Source organism: Pleurodeles waltl, chromosome 12 (assembly GCF_031143425.1).
Source record: "Pleurodeles waltl isolate 20211129_DDA chromosome 12, aPleWal1.hap1.20221129, whole genome shotgun sequence".
Taxonomy (NCBI): Eukaryota; Metazoa; Chordata; class Amphibia; order Caudata; family Salamandridae; genus Pleurodeles; species Pleurodeles waltl.
In genome coordinates, this window is record NC_090451.1 from 250273918 (window position 1) to 250289486 (window position 15569).

The window sequence follows — 15569 nt, forward strand, 5'->3', positions numbered from 1 at the left end:
GCTTCCCTCTGCTCTCGTCTTCCCGACTTCTCATCCAGAACGGCAGACAGCAGCAGCCTAGCCTGGCAGCCCAAGCCGATAAGAAACTTAGGGTCGCCGCCCACTCCGTCTAACTCCCCACACGCGGTCGCCCCGGCTAGGTCACGCTCCCTCCAGGATGGGCGGCAACGTCGACCGTAAGAGGACGGCTCGCAGTCGCACAGAGACACGTGCGGACTCCACGACCAATCAGCATTTAGCAATACTGTATTAAGCTACCCGGAAGTACGGCAACTTTGGTCGTATGATACGCGTTAAAGATCAACTGTGGACGACTGGCATGATTCAGAGTTCCCACATGGTCCATTTAAAGTAACGGACAGTTGGTGTCTGTACTTCAGAATCTTGTTAGGTTGGCCGCAGGGGTCGTAGGCTCTTTTTCTTTCTTCCACCATTATAAGGCTTCGGTATGGCTCCTGGTAATGGCACTGCAATCCAGATTCCCAGCCGTTTACCCCTGCTGCTGAGTCATGAGCGTGTACTGCTGCCTGGTTCCACCATGCGAACTAGTGCACACACACCACGGAATTTGCAGGTGGTGCGAAACCGTTTGCTGAAAGGCACCTCCCTCCGCAGCACCATTATCGGGGTGATCCCAGGTAGTGAGCCTGAAGGAGATGGCGAGGAGCTGCCGCAGCTGCACAGGTAACTAACCAGACCCACACTCCCTCGCAAACTGTTAGCTCACTTCGCCAACTACATATGTGAGAAAGTCTCATTCTCTCATACACTGGCCCTTTTGCCTAGTTTACCAACCTATTGCCTCTTTTGTTACACAAGCACCCTGCGCCTGCTCCTAAACAGATAAAAGCGACTTCATGTCACTGTAAGTACCTTTTAATAGTATATTATTAATAAACGTCGATCACCTCTACAGGTTGGAAGCTTTTAAGAGTATGATTTCAGGGAAACCGTTGCTTTAGTTGTTTCTGTGATCCTGTAGCGTTTACTCAGCCCAGGTGCATTGTTCATTCTTAATTTTCACTGAGTTTGGTGACATGTTTAGTATATATATATATATATATATATATATATATATATATATATATATATATATATATGTAATGGATGCATAACAGGTAACTATGTAATATGGTCCAGTATTGCATCTACCGTTTCTTGTGACATAAAGCATTCTGTCACCCAGAACTTCAAGATGGCAATATAGTGCTATATTGCACGCTACCCATTTTTAGATACCATATTTATTTTGGCATAGTTGGTGTCAAAAAACTGTTTTCTTACAAGTGTATCCTACAAAGAGCACATACTGAAATTCCAAAATTTAGGCTATGTTTACCTTTCATAAATGCATTTCTACAGAAGTAACCACAGCTCTCTTCGTTCCTGCTCATGAATCTCATCGTCATAACCCAGAAGCAACACAACACTATTCCATCCACCTCTTAAACCAGATAATTTCATCTCTCACTAAGATAGTCTGATCACTGGCCCCTTTGTCCTTTACTTTTTGTAAACATACTTTTTTATTTTATTGTTCAAATTTCTTTATTGAAAGTTAGGACTTAAAAAAAGGGAAACGGGGAAAAGGGATAAAGGCACAGAAGGGCGTCGCAGCACCCAACAATCCCCAACAAGAACCTGGCAACAGGCCGGATCCAACCCCACACCCCTCCCCTCCTAGGGAGCACTAACCAGCAGTCATGTCCATCGGATAGGAGTTGGAATCACAAGGATCCCCGTCCGCCCGCTCACGCGTCAAAGGGACCTCTATTCCTGTAGTCGAAGAAGTCGCAAGAACTTGGGACCTGTTAGTTCCCTAAACTCGCCAGAAAGCAAAGTCAGAAATGGGTGCCATCACTCTCTATAGGAGTCCCCTTGCAATGAAAGAGATAAGGTGATCCTCTCCATCCCCAGGATCAGCCATAGTCTCTATAACCACCCCAGCTGCGTAGTAATCCGAGATGTTCCCCAGTGAGTCAGTATATTTTGGAGAGCTACCCCCAATGCTCGGCCTATCTGTCGGCCCCAGATGGACTTGAGCGGGAATGTCAGGGGGTTCGGAAGACCCAGTAGAATATAGGCCGGAAAGCGTGGAAGTTGGATGTTCATGTGAGTGTCAATGTCATGTAGGACCCCATCCCAGTACCCAGCCAGCCCCGGACACTCCCATAGTAAGTTGGTCAGTGTGCCCATAGCGTCGCATCCCCTCCAGCAGAGAGGTGACTGTGTGAGGTCAATTTGGTGGAGACTAGCCGGGGTAAGATACCAATAAGTGGCTATCTTTATCACAGTCTCCATGCTCGTGGCACAGCACGCTGTGTGGTGTGCCCTGTAGTAAATCGCCTCCCATCTGGTGTCAAGGATCTCCCCAGGTCAGCCTCCCAAAGAGTCTGGCCCGGGATGCTAGGAATTGGAACCGGGCGCTGTAGTAGATCATACAGCGCCGATATTATGTGTTTGTCTGTTTTTCCTGGTCAACAACCATTTTTCGTACTCTGTGAGGGGATGGCAGGCCTTCTCCCTGATCAAAGTGTGCATTACCCAGTGCCTAATCTGGAGGTAACGCATTCTCTCCGTCTCAGGGAGAGACTGGGACCTTCTAAGGTCTTCAAATGGAAGGATGCCCCGCTCGTTGAACAGATGACCGACCGAATGTCGGCCAGAGGTTGTCCAGTCCCGGTAGGTGCGGCAGTCCAGGCCCGGGGAAAAGTCTGGGTTCCCGCACGATTTGCCTGGTCCCACCCCTTCATTGTGACTCTGGTGACAGGGGACAAATATAAACCCCCTGGACTATGATGGCGGGGGGGAAACGGGCCCCCCCACAAAGGAGTGCCCGCCACCGCCCGATCCATGAATAACCAGCGTTTGTCCGATTCTGATCTGGACTACTCCACCAGGTATCAGAGCTGTGTGGCTCTACAATACTGTTGCACATCAGGAACTCCCAGGCCCCCCCCTCACCGTGGCCTGAACCGCCAGGGTGCCAGCCATTCTAGCCCCCCCCCCTACCGCCTCATATAAAGCGGTTAATTTCTCTCTGCAGTGTCTGAAGGGAGCCACGCGGAGGTTCCTTCAGCAGTGTCTGAAAAAGGAAGAGGGCCTTGGGGAGGATCGACATTTTAATGGCTGCTATTCTGCCACTCCACAAGATGGGATAGCGTCTCCACTCCATGAGGTCGGCTCTGACCCCCTGCAGGAGGAGCTGGTAGTTGATAGAGTCAGTCTCCGTCACCGTTCGGGCTACCCGGAGGCCCAGGTAAGGGACGGAGCGCTCCTCCCATTGAAAGGGATAGTGCTGCGTCAGCTCGTCCAGCGTCTCCCCTGGCAGTGCAAGGTCAAGTGCCCAAAACTTTGAGAGATTCACCCAGAAGCCCGACACCGCTCCGAAAGCCTCCACCTCCTCTAGAAAGACCGGAATAGCCCTAACGGGTTGTCGAGTGTCACCATGTCATCTGCGTAGAGCGCGATCATGTACACTTCCCCTCCGAATCTGACCCCGGTAACCTCCTGTCTATCCCACACACTCTGTGCAAAAGTTTCCATGTATAGAGCGAAGAGCAGGAGGGACAGCCGCACCCCTGTCGGGTCCTGTGACCCACAGAGAAAGGAGCGTTTGACACCCCGTTGACCCTGACCGAGGCCCTCGGCTTGCTGTAGGCCCCCGCTATCCAGGCCCGAAATAAAGTTCACAGGCTGAAGTGTCCATGCGTAGGATGGAGGTGTGACCACTGGACACAGTCAAACGTCTTTTCGGTGTCTATGCTAAGCAACATTGAAAGCAGCCCCACTTTGTGCCTTGTCCACCGTGTGTAGGAGATGTTTCGTGCTGTCTCCACATTATCGGCCCAGGATAAAGCCCGCCTGTTCGGGGTCCGAAAGGCCAGGCATCAGTGGGTTCAGACGGTTTGCGAGGATGCCCATCAGGAGCTTAAAATCGACATTTAGTAGCGATATAGGCCTGTAGGAGCCACACTCTTCCTGGTCCTTTCTGGGTTTCGTGATGACCACTATGGCCGCGTCCAGCATAGATGGCGGCATGTCCCCCGGTCCCCTGATGTTGTTAAAGAGTTGGGTCAAGATGGGAGCCAAGCTGGGACAAAACGCCTTGTAGAAGGCTCTGGAAAATCCATCCGGCCCAGGGGACTTCGAGGCCTCAAGTCAAGCTATTGCCGAAATGACCTCTTCCAGTGGGATGGGGGTCTCAAGAGGGGCGGCCTCTTCCAGTGTCAGTTTAGCCGTGCAGGCCTGTTCCAAATAGTGGAGCGATGGCCCTGGGTCGGCCCGCTGTGCCGAGTATAGGTCCCGATAAAAGTCACGGAAGGCCGAGGAGATCTGTGTATCGCTCGTGACCAGTGGCCCCCATGGGAGTCTAATTGATATCACCTCTGCCCTCTGGTGCTGAGCCCTAAGTCTGTTGGCCAAGAGGCGGGCGCATCTATTGACACCCACATAATAGGAGTGTCGCAAGCGTAGGGCCGCGTATTCTGCCCTGCCCAAGTCGATCCCCGCAAGCTGTAGCCGGGCTGCGTTACGTTGTCTCCAGACCCTCGGGCCCCCGTCCTCTTGTGTATTGTTTCGAGCTTCGTCACCTGCTGCTGCAGTTGAGCTCTTTTCTCACGTCTGAGTTTATCTGCTGCAGAGATCTTATGAGCGTGTGAGTAACAGGTGTAGTCCCTAGTGTTGGGGTGTCTTTCCCTCCACAGGTCTCTAAGCCCCCACCCCTCCAAACCCTCCAGGCCCCTCGCGCGCATGGCCCCCGTCCCCCCATAGCGTGAGGCGGATCTGTACCAGTCCTGATGGAGAACTATATTGAAGTTGCCCCCAATAAGCACCTGTCTATCTTGGTTAGCCATCTCCTCTGCGAGGGCCCCAAGGATGAATCTCTCCTGACCCTCTTTGGGATCATAGATAGACGCCACCACCATCTGGGTCCCCCCAATGTGGATCCTGTAGGCCAAGAGACGTCCCCGTACCTCCGCAACCTTGTCGCCCACCCTCCCCTTGAAAGAACGCGACACCAGGATCGCGACCCCTGCAAATTTTCTCCCACTGGAGGAGAAGTGTTGCTTAGGAAAGGTTCTAGACCGCATCCTGTGTTTGTCTGGGGGAACTAGTCGGGTCTCCTGAAGGAGACATATGTCCACGCCTGAGTGCTTGAGGTATGAGATGATCGCTCTACGCTTGATCGGATTGTTCAACCCCTTGACATTAAGTGTGATTAGTTTCAGTGACATGGGGAAGGTAGAAGGAAAGCAGTGCCGGGCGAAATGTCTCCGGGGCGAGTCCTGCTGCGTCCCGCCTGCCGCTGGGGGAACGTAGTCTGTGTAAGAGTCCCATTTGTGTAGTAGCTGCCACTAAGCATAAGCGTCGTGCTCCTGTCCCCCCCACCCCAAGAAAAACAAAACATAATGAATCAACATGATCGAATAGCCCCAGAAAGGAGAACTGGGTAAACCGGCATAGTCCGGAGGTCGAGCCTCATTCCAAAGGGCCTGCACCCTAAACAATTCAGTGTACTGTGGGTGCTGGTAGGCCCACGGATGTCACCCCATGTCCTTAGCGACCATCTTCCTGTCCCTGCCGAGTGACTCCAGGACCGCTCTCCTTTCAGACTCTATAGTCTCCTTGTCCGGTCTGAATCCACCATGCGGAACCGTCTGCCACCTCGTGCGCCTCTTAGTCCTGCAGTCCGCAGTGGGCGAACTTGACTCCCGCCCTGGGGGTCATCCAGCTGGAGGACTTTGTATGCTTCTTTCAGTGAGCGCGATTGGTGCAGTTTACCCTCCCATCGGAATATGAACCAGAAGGGATGTCCCCAAGAGTAGGGGACCTATGCTCTCGTAAGTGGGAGGTTATTGGTCCAAAGGCTCTCCGTTTCTGGAGGATGATAGAGGCCAAGTCCTGGTAAAGCAGCAAAGTGTCCCCACAAAATATCAGAGGGTGTTGCTCCCTTGCTGCTCAGAGGATGCGTTCCTTCAGAGGGAAGTCATGGATGCAGGCCAATATGTCGGCAGGCGAAGCGGAAGATGGCCTCGGCGGACCCACCCTGTGAACTCTATCGATGCGTACCTTCCGCTCAGCGGACTCCCCCAGAATTTGATGGAATAAAGCCTGCACAAATTAAAGTATGCCCCTTCTTTTACTTTTTTATTTTAATCTTTAATACATTATAGGTAATGCTTGACAAGGTACTTCATTTTACCGTAGTAGCACACTGTTAAGTTTCTGTTAGTATATACATATATAGTAATGAAGAAATTGCAAATTTTTAGTTCACAGATAAACAAAAAAAAAGGGTCATTATTGGTGTGAACAGTCACTTATCCAGTCTTTTTTCCTACTACATTATGTCTTTATGTACACACCACAAGTAAGGTGCCACTTGTTGCATGCCCCAAAAACTCGCACTCCAAGGCTTGTTCTTTGTGAGAGATAATTTATTGGCAGCGCGTTTCGATCTCAACTGATATCCTCACAGCCAGTACATCAAAGAAGTGCACCACCACCTTTAAAAACAAATGAAATTCATCACAATAGAACTAGTAGAAATACTTTCACTCATTCTCTCCAAAAGAAATCTACATTTAATGAAAAAATAATTTGTCCCTATTTCATCAAATAACAAAACATATTGTTAAGAAATTATTACCAAAATCTATTTTAATTTTTTTTTCAGAAGCATAATTTCGCATTCATTACTCATCTCCAAACTTCTCATTAAAATCATCAAGAATCAGCTTAGTCATAATCACTTCATCATGCTTGAAACTCTTGAGCAAAACTTGTCAACTCCCCAAGTAGTTCATCCGGCCCAGTGGCCATGTAGTCCTCCTTGTCCAATGTAAATGTGATATTTACTCATAGTCAATTAAAAATACAACACCGAAATTAATAAACTTCAGTGCACTCACCACAGTATTCAGTGAGTGAAACGCTGTACCCAAAAATACACTGGTTCATGAGATAAATACATTTCCAATCTAATAAACCAAATCAGATGAAGTAATAGAAACCCCAAATTCTTTTTGCATAAAGAAAAGAAAGAACGGAAGGAAGGGTCTCAGCCACTGTGCACAGAAAGTTCCTCATCTGAGTTTAATCCCATCGGGCCTTACAGTTAAAGTGTACAATGTTCTCTGACTCCACTGTTCAAAGTTTTCTTTCCCGGTCGCCTCCTCGCATAGTTGTCATCACTTTATGAATACCAAAGAAAGAGAGCGTATCAGGATTTTGGGAATGTACATCTTGCCAATGTCTTGTGACAGGGTAACTCTGATCACAATTTTTAATTGCTCTCAAATGTTCTAAAATACGTTTCTTCACAGGAAATATGGTGCTGCCACATAATGTAAGCCACATGGGCATGTGAGAACATAGACACATAAATCTCGGTGTATGTAATGAACTTAATAATCTGTTGCTTCTGTCCATTGTGCAGCAAATAAGTCTTAATGTTCTTGCTGCCCCTGCATGCTTTACATTTACCACATTTGTAAAAACCCAACTGTTCCAATAGCCAACCACCACGTATGGTGTCCCCTTTAAACTCAATATGTACTACCATGTCTCTGATTGACCTTGATTTCCTGTAAGTAATCAAAGGGTAGGGTGAGACTTTACGCCCAATTACTTCGTCCAATTTCACCAGATGCCAATGTTTGGAAATTATTCCTACTAATTTCATGCGATTCCGCATTATAGGTTGTAATCATTCTCACACTCCCTTCGTCACTTTCAATTTTGGGATTTTCACAAAAAGATCTTGTCTGGAGACTGTGCTCACTCTCTGTTTGGCTGAAGCAAGTACTTTACTGGGGTAGCCTCTTGCCTGAAATCTGCTTAACATAGCAGCCTCTTCTTTCTCAAAGGCCTCAATGCTGTTTCAATTACGTTTGACCCTAAGGAGCTCCCCATAGGGGATACTCCACTTCAGCTTGGTTGGGTGATGGGTTTGTGCATGTAGCAGACTATTTCCTGCTGTCTCTTTAAGATGAAGAGAAGTGTGGACTTTACCCCTTTTGATCTCTACATGCACATGCAGATAGTCAATCATACTATTGTGTATATAGTGTGTGAAAGAGAGATTCAAATCATTGCGTGAGATAAATGACAAAAAATCCTGCAGTCCACCCTTAGGACCATCCCATATGACAAAAATGTAATCGATGTATCTTATCCACAGTGCTCTGTGATTGGTCCACTGTTCATTTTCCTCTATCCAAATATGTTGTTGCTCCCACCACCCCATGAAAATACCTGCAAAACGTGGGGCAAAACAACTCCCCATCGCTTTCCTGGTTACCTGCCTGTACCATGTTGTATTAAAGAAAAATAAATTTTGGCTCAGACAAAAATCGAGCATATCCAATAACATCATGGTGTGGTCATACAAATTAATAGCTTTATCTCGAAAAATGTGTCAGCGTGCTTCAATCCCCAGCTCATTGTCATTACAAGTGTATAATGATACCACATCAATAGTGACCAAAAGATTTTCTATATAAAATCTGCTCTGTCCCTAAAGTTTGAAATTAAGTTTAAGACATAAAGTAGGAGATAGAAATCTAAGAAAATAGAGGTAGGCTTTAGGAGACTGCCATTGGCTGAAAGGATAGGTCTACCGGGGGGTTAGTTTTGTTCTTATGTACTTTAGGGAGCATGTAAAAACATGGAACCACTGGTTTCTGTACATAAAAAAATTGAAATTCATTGATACTCAACAAACCCTGTTCCCTCCAATCACTGAGCTGACAATGATAACGGAAAATAGAATGTTTACAGCTCTCACACAAGTTCTCATAATCACTCAATCTTGTAAGCCGTCTATCAGCCTCCCGTAGATATTGTTGAACATCCCATAGTACTGCATTTCCCCCTTTATCAGAAGGTTTAATCACAAAGTTCTAATTTTGTGACAATATCTGCAAAGCCAATTTCTGGGAAGCAGTCAAATTCTTAGCAAAATGGTTGTTTGCCTTCTGCCACAACCTCAAGAGATCTCTGGTTATCACTTCATGGAAACTATCTATGCTGTCATGTGGGGTCTTAAGATTACATTTAGATTTAGGTCTAAAAGGATTGCTCCCGGTTCTATCCAACTCTAAGTTCATAGAAACCAAAAAATCCCTTTCTGTCTCAAAAGTAAACCCCCCATTCTCCAAATCATGTAAAGCCACCAATCCCTCAACATCACTCAGGCGTAATTCATCAAAGGTGTGGTCTATACTGGAGGCAGTGGTGTGAATTCTCCCTGGTCTGTCTTCTTGCTGTGCAACGGTTTTTAACAACTTGAGTTTACGGCAGAAAAGGAAAATATCAATACGGGTTTTACAGTAATCCGTATTGGCTACCAGGCAAAATGACAAACCTAACATTGAAAAAGACTGTTCACCCTTGGTTAGTTTATGTGATGACATATTGATGACAGTTAGTTTATTCTCACCCATTATTTTTTCTTTGTTCGTCTTGTTTGTCTCCCAAATACTGTTTTGTCTTGCTTGTCCTCCTCTCCTGTTTTTCCGCCTTTTCCGTTGCTGCTTCCTCTTCCTCCTGGCCATGGTTTTCCCTGTAGGCCTCTGCTTTGTTGTAAAAAATGGTACTCATCAATGGTGGACAATGGCAGTGGGTCTCTATTACACACATTAGGTGAGTCATCTAAATCTGAATACATTTCAGATCCTGATTCCGATGTCACTAACTCCTGTTGTCTCAAAACCCCTCCTTGCTTAAATTGCCTGGCCACATTGTCAGATTTCCTCCCAAAAGTGAGAATGTGACCTGAGGGGTAATCTTGTTTGTCTTAGTTTGAATTTCTTTCTCATAGCTGTTTAGCCTCTGTTCCATTGCCAAGCAAAATTTCTTAATCTCCTCCTGTTCTGGATGTTGATCCAAAATTGCTTTCACCTTGCTGATCTCTTCACGTCTGTTCAAGCTCCAATTTTGCATATTTGGGCAACGGACACAGCATGCCTTTGCAGGTGGAGGCCATTAACACCGACCATTCCTCCAACAGTTTAGGGTTGGGATTTTGATAAGTAGGTGTTATCAATATTCGTAATCCCCTGGGCACACGGCCAACTTCAACATATTTGTCCAAGGATGTAACTTCCCACCAACAATTAATTTCCTTCTTTAATAACCTCTCATAAAGGGACAGATATTGCTTTAAGGTTTTTGTAGAGTCTCCACCACTCTTTGTTCCCTTTACATTTTCAACAATGTCCTCTGCTCCTTAATTAAACATCGTCTCATTTTTGGCGTGCCTCATCCATACCTGTGAGGGTTAACCACTACAACTCTGATTCATCTCTAAAACTCTCCTTATTAATGGGCTCATGTTTCACTACAGACTCCCACCATCAAGCCATTGCCATCCTATATCATTCTAAATCGGGCAGAACCCCTGCCATCCGTGACATAAATACCAGCGATGCATCAAATCCTTCGAATCACCCCAGACGTCGCTTACAGCCATACAGCAGCATCTTAAGCTGATATTTCTCTCCACGATGAATCCGACGTTAAGCGGACACACCGAGTTCTGTCTTGACATTGCCGTTTCTAATAACGGCGATGGCTGAGTTAGAAAATCCTTTGTCAGCTCCAGCGCTGTGTAGAAACACCGACTTCTGCTTCTACATTGTAATTTCCAAAGGCGGCAAGGGCTAGGTTAGAAAAGAAAAACTACATTTCGTGAAATAATAATTTGTCCCTATTACATCAAAGTGATTATGACTAAGTTGATTCTTGATGATGTTTAATGAGTGGTTTTGAGTCGAGTAATGAATGAGAAATTATGCTTATGAAAAAAAAAATGGTAATAATTGCTTAACAATATGTTTTGTTATTTGATCTAATAGGGACACATTATTTTTTCATGAAATGTAGTCTTTCTTTTGGATAGAATGAGCGAAAGTATTTCTACTAGTTCTATTGTGATGAATTTCATTAGTTTTTAAAGGTGGTGTGTTTTGCTTTTCACTAATGCCGAGCTGACAAAAATCTCTGGAATGCACTTCTCAATTCAAAGAAGACATTTATTATTTCACTATGCAAGGTTCCTAAAAGGAGATTAGCATTTTGAAAGCACACGTTTAAAAAATAGTCACAACAATGAAATGAAAGCATACCAAAATTATTCTCCACTGCAAAATACACAACAAAATTATGTATGTATATTATAATGGAAAGCAAATAATGAATTAAAAATGCCTGTCAGGTGCTTCATCTTTCTCATGCCAGCAAGACGATGACCACGTTCGACTGCGAAAGAGATCTCTACCCTCATGGGAAATATATCAGACATTCAACGTCTAAAATCCTGATTGAGGCCACTGACACTCTCCCTGTCGCACTGGGTCTTTTTATATCTTAAAAAACCAAAGGAACTTTCTGGAAAAACCCTCATTTTGCGATTCAAACATGCTGGCTAGTTTAAGTATACTTTGAAAATAACACGTTTGGGGTTGGCCACAATCCCAAGATGTCAAGTCAAAACAAGGCCGTTCCCTGCCGTCTGAGTACATTCTTATCAATCAAAGCCCTTGGTGAGAAAAGCACGATAACAAGACAGAATGCACAGTTTACAAGGTGGAAAATTAGGGGCAGCCCTTAGCATAGCGGTGTCTAATGCTACGATAAAGTCAAAGGCAGAAAGAATCTAAGGCTAAACTGAATACAAAATGTAGTCTGAAACTGGTGAACACTGATGTAACGGTGGGCAGCTAAGCCAAATGCTGAGTGGTGCAACATGAAGTCAGTGGTCAAACACACACATTTCACTATATTGTGGTGCAATTATCTTTTGGAGAGAATGAGCGAAAGTATTTCTACTAGTTCTGTTGTGATGAATTTCATTCGTTTTTAAAGGTGGTGCACTTATTTGATGTATACTGGTTGTAAAGATACCAGTTGAGATTGAAACGCGTTGCAAATAAATTCTCTCACAAAGAACAAGCCTTGGGGTGCAAGTTTTTGGGGCATGTAACACGCAGCACATTACTTGTGGTGTAGTCAGTGGCTGCTGGTACCCATAACTCGCACCGACCCCGTTTGGTGGATGTGGCTGGTTATGCCGAACTGAACATTTCGTGTGTGTGTGTGTGTGTGTGTGTGTGTGTGTGTGTATATATATATATATATATATATCACAAAATCCTCAGTTTTCTTATGAAAGAAAGGGTCCGACGTCTCCTACGTCGCTAAATACGGCATTGTTAAAAGTGCTGCTGTGACACTCGCTTCAGTCGAGTCTGCGACCTTGTTCACTGACGAGAGCAGATCGCCATTGTATATTAAAAGAATCCAGCGTGTGATGATGTGATAAACTGTAAAAAGCCTAGTGCCAAAACCTACACAAAAACAAAACACAATTTGCAAATTTCATTTGCAGGATTAATAAAATACTTCTATCACATAAATCCTTTGTTTTACATTTTTCATTGTCCCATCAAGATGCCAAAATTAATTTACACTCAGTATTCACTTACATGCCTACCAAACTATAGCTCAAAGCAGGACATGGTATTTACAGACCAACTCATGCACCTGAAAGTGTATTTTTGAAAAGTTTCCTAATGATTTACATTTGCAAATATAATGTGAGAGCAATCAATATAGTAATGCACTCAATAATTAGGATTTTTCCAAGAGTCTTTTTGCCTGTAAAGGCTTATACAGTTCATTTAAATCCAACCTAAAGCTGAATTCTAAAAGCGGCGAAGCTCATAATGGAGATTTTCAATATATCATAAGAGCATTCTATAGTCTCAAACCCTGTGTCCTGAAGGACAGCGGTACCAAGGTTCCACACTCATTAGTCCGTATCATTCAATAAATTATTTTTATAAGTGGGATTATATGTTGCATTTAAATCTTTACCAAGGACTGCTCTCAACCCTGGTGACATCTTGCCCGTTTTCTGAACGTTAACTGCTCATTGATGTCTCAGTACGCTGAAGAAATAACTGCATGAATATGAACATCGGAGTGTATCCCATGAAGCCCTTGTGGGCATATTCATGCAATTGAAATAACCTTTATAAGTTATAAACACGAAGGGCCCGATTAAGCCCAAATGGGCAAACTGATGCAATTAAAATAAACAGAATTAACCACAAAACGTAATATACCAAATGCAAATGAGTATAAAATCTCATAATGGAACAGAAGAATGAAAAAGAAAAAAAAGAGAAAATTCTTACTTAAAACCTTACAAGCTATTATAAGACATTCAAAACAATTGCACCGGACATTGTAAACATCAATATACCAATTACTCTCCAGGTTCTGTGAAACCGGCAAAGATAATTCTCATTATAAATGTGTATGTAAATCCTCCTCACTATTGAGACCATTAGGGCTCTTAGTATTAAGTTCAACAATATATATCTTTATTCAAACATTCTGAGTGCTCCTTCTCTATCCCCTCCTCTGATATTTGCTGGCATAGCATCAATCACAAAATAAACCAACCCCTTGGTGTCACTGAGGTGGCATTGCTCAAAATGCCCTGCAACTGGATACAACTGATCTTTATTTTTAATTGCCCCTATTTGTTGGAGACTTCTCTTCCAGACAGGCACTTCCAATATACCTCCAATTACATGGGCATTGCAAAGCATTCACTGCATAACTCGTTTTACAGTGGAACACCCCCTTCACCTTCTATTTCCTTTGGGTAAGTACTAAGGTATATTCAGTTGAATTTCTCCCGTATGTACAAGCCTTACACTTGCCACGCCTCCTGAAACCTGGATTTTGACTAAGTCAAGTATGTCCTGCCTTTTTACTGACCTCTGGGCTGACTTTAAGCAAATCTGTCTCATAGATCTAGCCGTCTTCACACTAAACTATATAGAAAGCCAACTCCAGTTGTATGCAGAATTTAACTAAATTGGTAGACAATCATTTCCCGGTACATTCCCCTTTAGCATACATTTAACTGCCACTTTTATCTCTTTCTCTTTTATTTCCCACCCCAGGTCATCTACCTGGTTTTGCGCAAGTCTCAGCAGAAGTAGCCCTTTTAGAAACTCCATTTTATTGTCTCTGGCATCTTTCAACATGCTCATGTACAGTCTGGTGTAATAACATTGAAAAACCTCATATATCTCTTATTGTGAATGCACCCTGGTTGTTTACAATATGTAATATTTGCAAGCCTCCCTTTTTAGAGATCGACACCTGAGCCAACAACTTCCTGATTTGTCCCTATCCCCTTTGCGCCCTCACCATATATTCTTTGTAGTAAAAAGAGCGGTCATACCACAATGTCTTTCTTTTGCCTCTATCAGTACGGGTTGGAGGTCCGGTTTCCCAGGTCTCTTTTTTTCTTCTACCTTGAGGGCCCCGTTCTCCTTCTTGAACTCTCACACTAGTGTCTTATTGACTCCTAAAAGTTTCAGCCTTGCATTAGCCTCTGGTCACAGACTTAAAAGTCTCTCACTCTTGCAAGGCAAAAACACAGTTCCCTCGTTCTCAGCAAAGTAATTTTGAAAGCTGTTCTCCATACATTGTTTAAAGGACCAATCCTCTAGATTTTCAACATGCAATCTCCAACTCAGAACGAGTGTGTGTAATCTAACCCATGTCCCTGTTATAAGAACAGGGTTATGATCTGACAAGGTCCTAGTCAGATACTCACCATGCGCCACCTCTGCATGCATGTCTGCTGTGCAGAGGAATGTGTCCAACCGGACGTACAGATTATGCACAACTGAGAAGTAAGAATATTCAGTGAAATTAACTTACATCCTCCATTGTTTTTTCAACCCCTATACCTTTGCTTCTACTCAGGTGAGCGTCTTGCAATTGTGCAATGTGTATCTGTCTTTATTTTAAATAAGCGTGGACCTTACATCGCTTGCTCGTACTCTTGAGGATAGCAATCTATAGTTAGCCTCTACTCCAGACATTTACTTGGGGGTTTGTCATTAGCCCCTCCCAGGTCTAGTGGGCTCTTTCTGCTGTTTCCCTTCCGACTCCCCTCCACCCCAGATCTGATGCCTTCGCCTCCACACCTATGAAAACAAAACTAACCTTCCTTCTCTCTCCTCAGGATAGTGAAGCAACACCCCCGCCCATCCAAACCATTCTACAACAATATCTGTTTCCTGGACGTGATCAATTAGTTTGTGTTATAAGAGGAGTAGTACTCCTAATGACTAGTAGGCTCCCAGGTATGTACCCAGCCACCCAGCAATCAACTTTGCAGTGTTTGCCACAATGTTTCAAGTGGTACATTACGGTTTACATGTACATCGAAGTACCTACATAATGCTTCATTGATTCTCTCAGCCCCCGCAAAGCTCACCAGTTGCAGAGATACATTTTATCAAAGTACACTTAAACAATATTGTCAGCTTATCTGGGCATGAATTGCAGTAGTGCATCTTACTTGCTGCCTGAGTCTAGATTTGGCAGGGTAGCCTCATCAGCTTTGTTTATTAGGGGGCCTGGTTCGATTCAGAGGTCTCTGAGCTTTCTCAGTTGTTTCCATATTTTCCTGCATCGTCTGGGTTTCTATCTCATGCATCATGTGGGTCCATGAAGAACCTAGTACCTGT

General features: G+C 44.5%; 1 protein-coding gene across 1 annotated transcript in view; it reads left to right on the top strand.

The window, feature by feature from the left end:
* The first annotated feature begins 256 nt into the window (after positions 1-256).
* LONP2 (lon peptidase 2, peroxisomal) overlaps positions 257-15569 on the top strand; it is an 885840-nt gene continuing 870527 nt past the window's right edge. The window contains exon 1 of the mRNA XM_069217806.1: positions 257-684. Coding sequence (XP_069073907.1) covers positions 449-684 — 236 coding nt within the window. The 5' untranslated portion in view covers positions 257-448. The remainder of the gene's footprint in view (positions 685-15569) is intronic.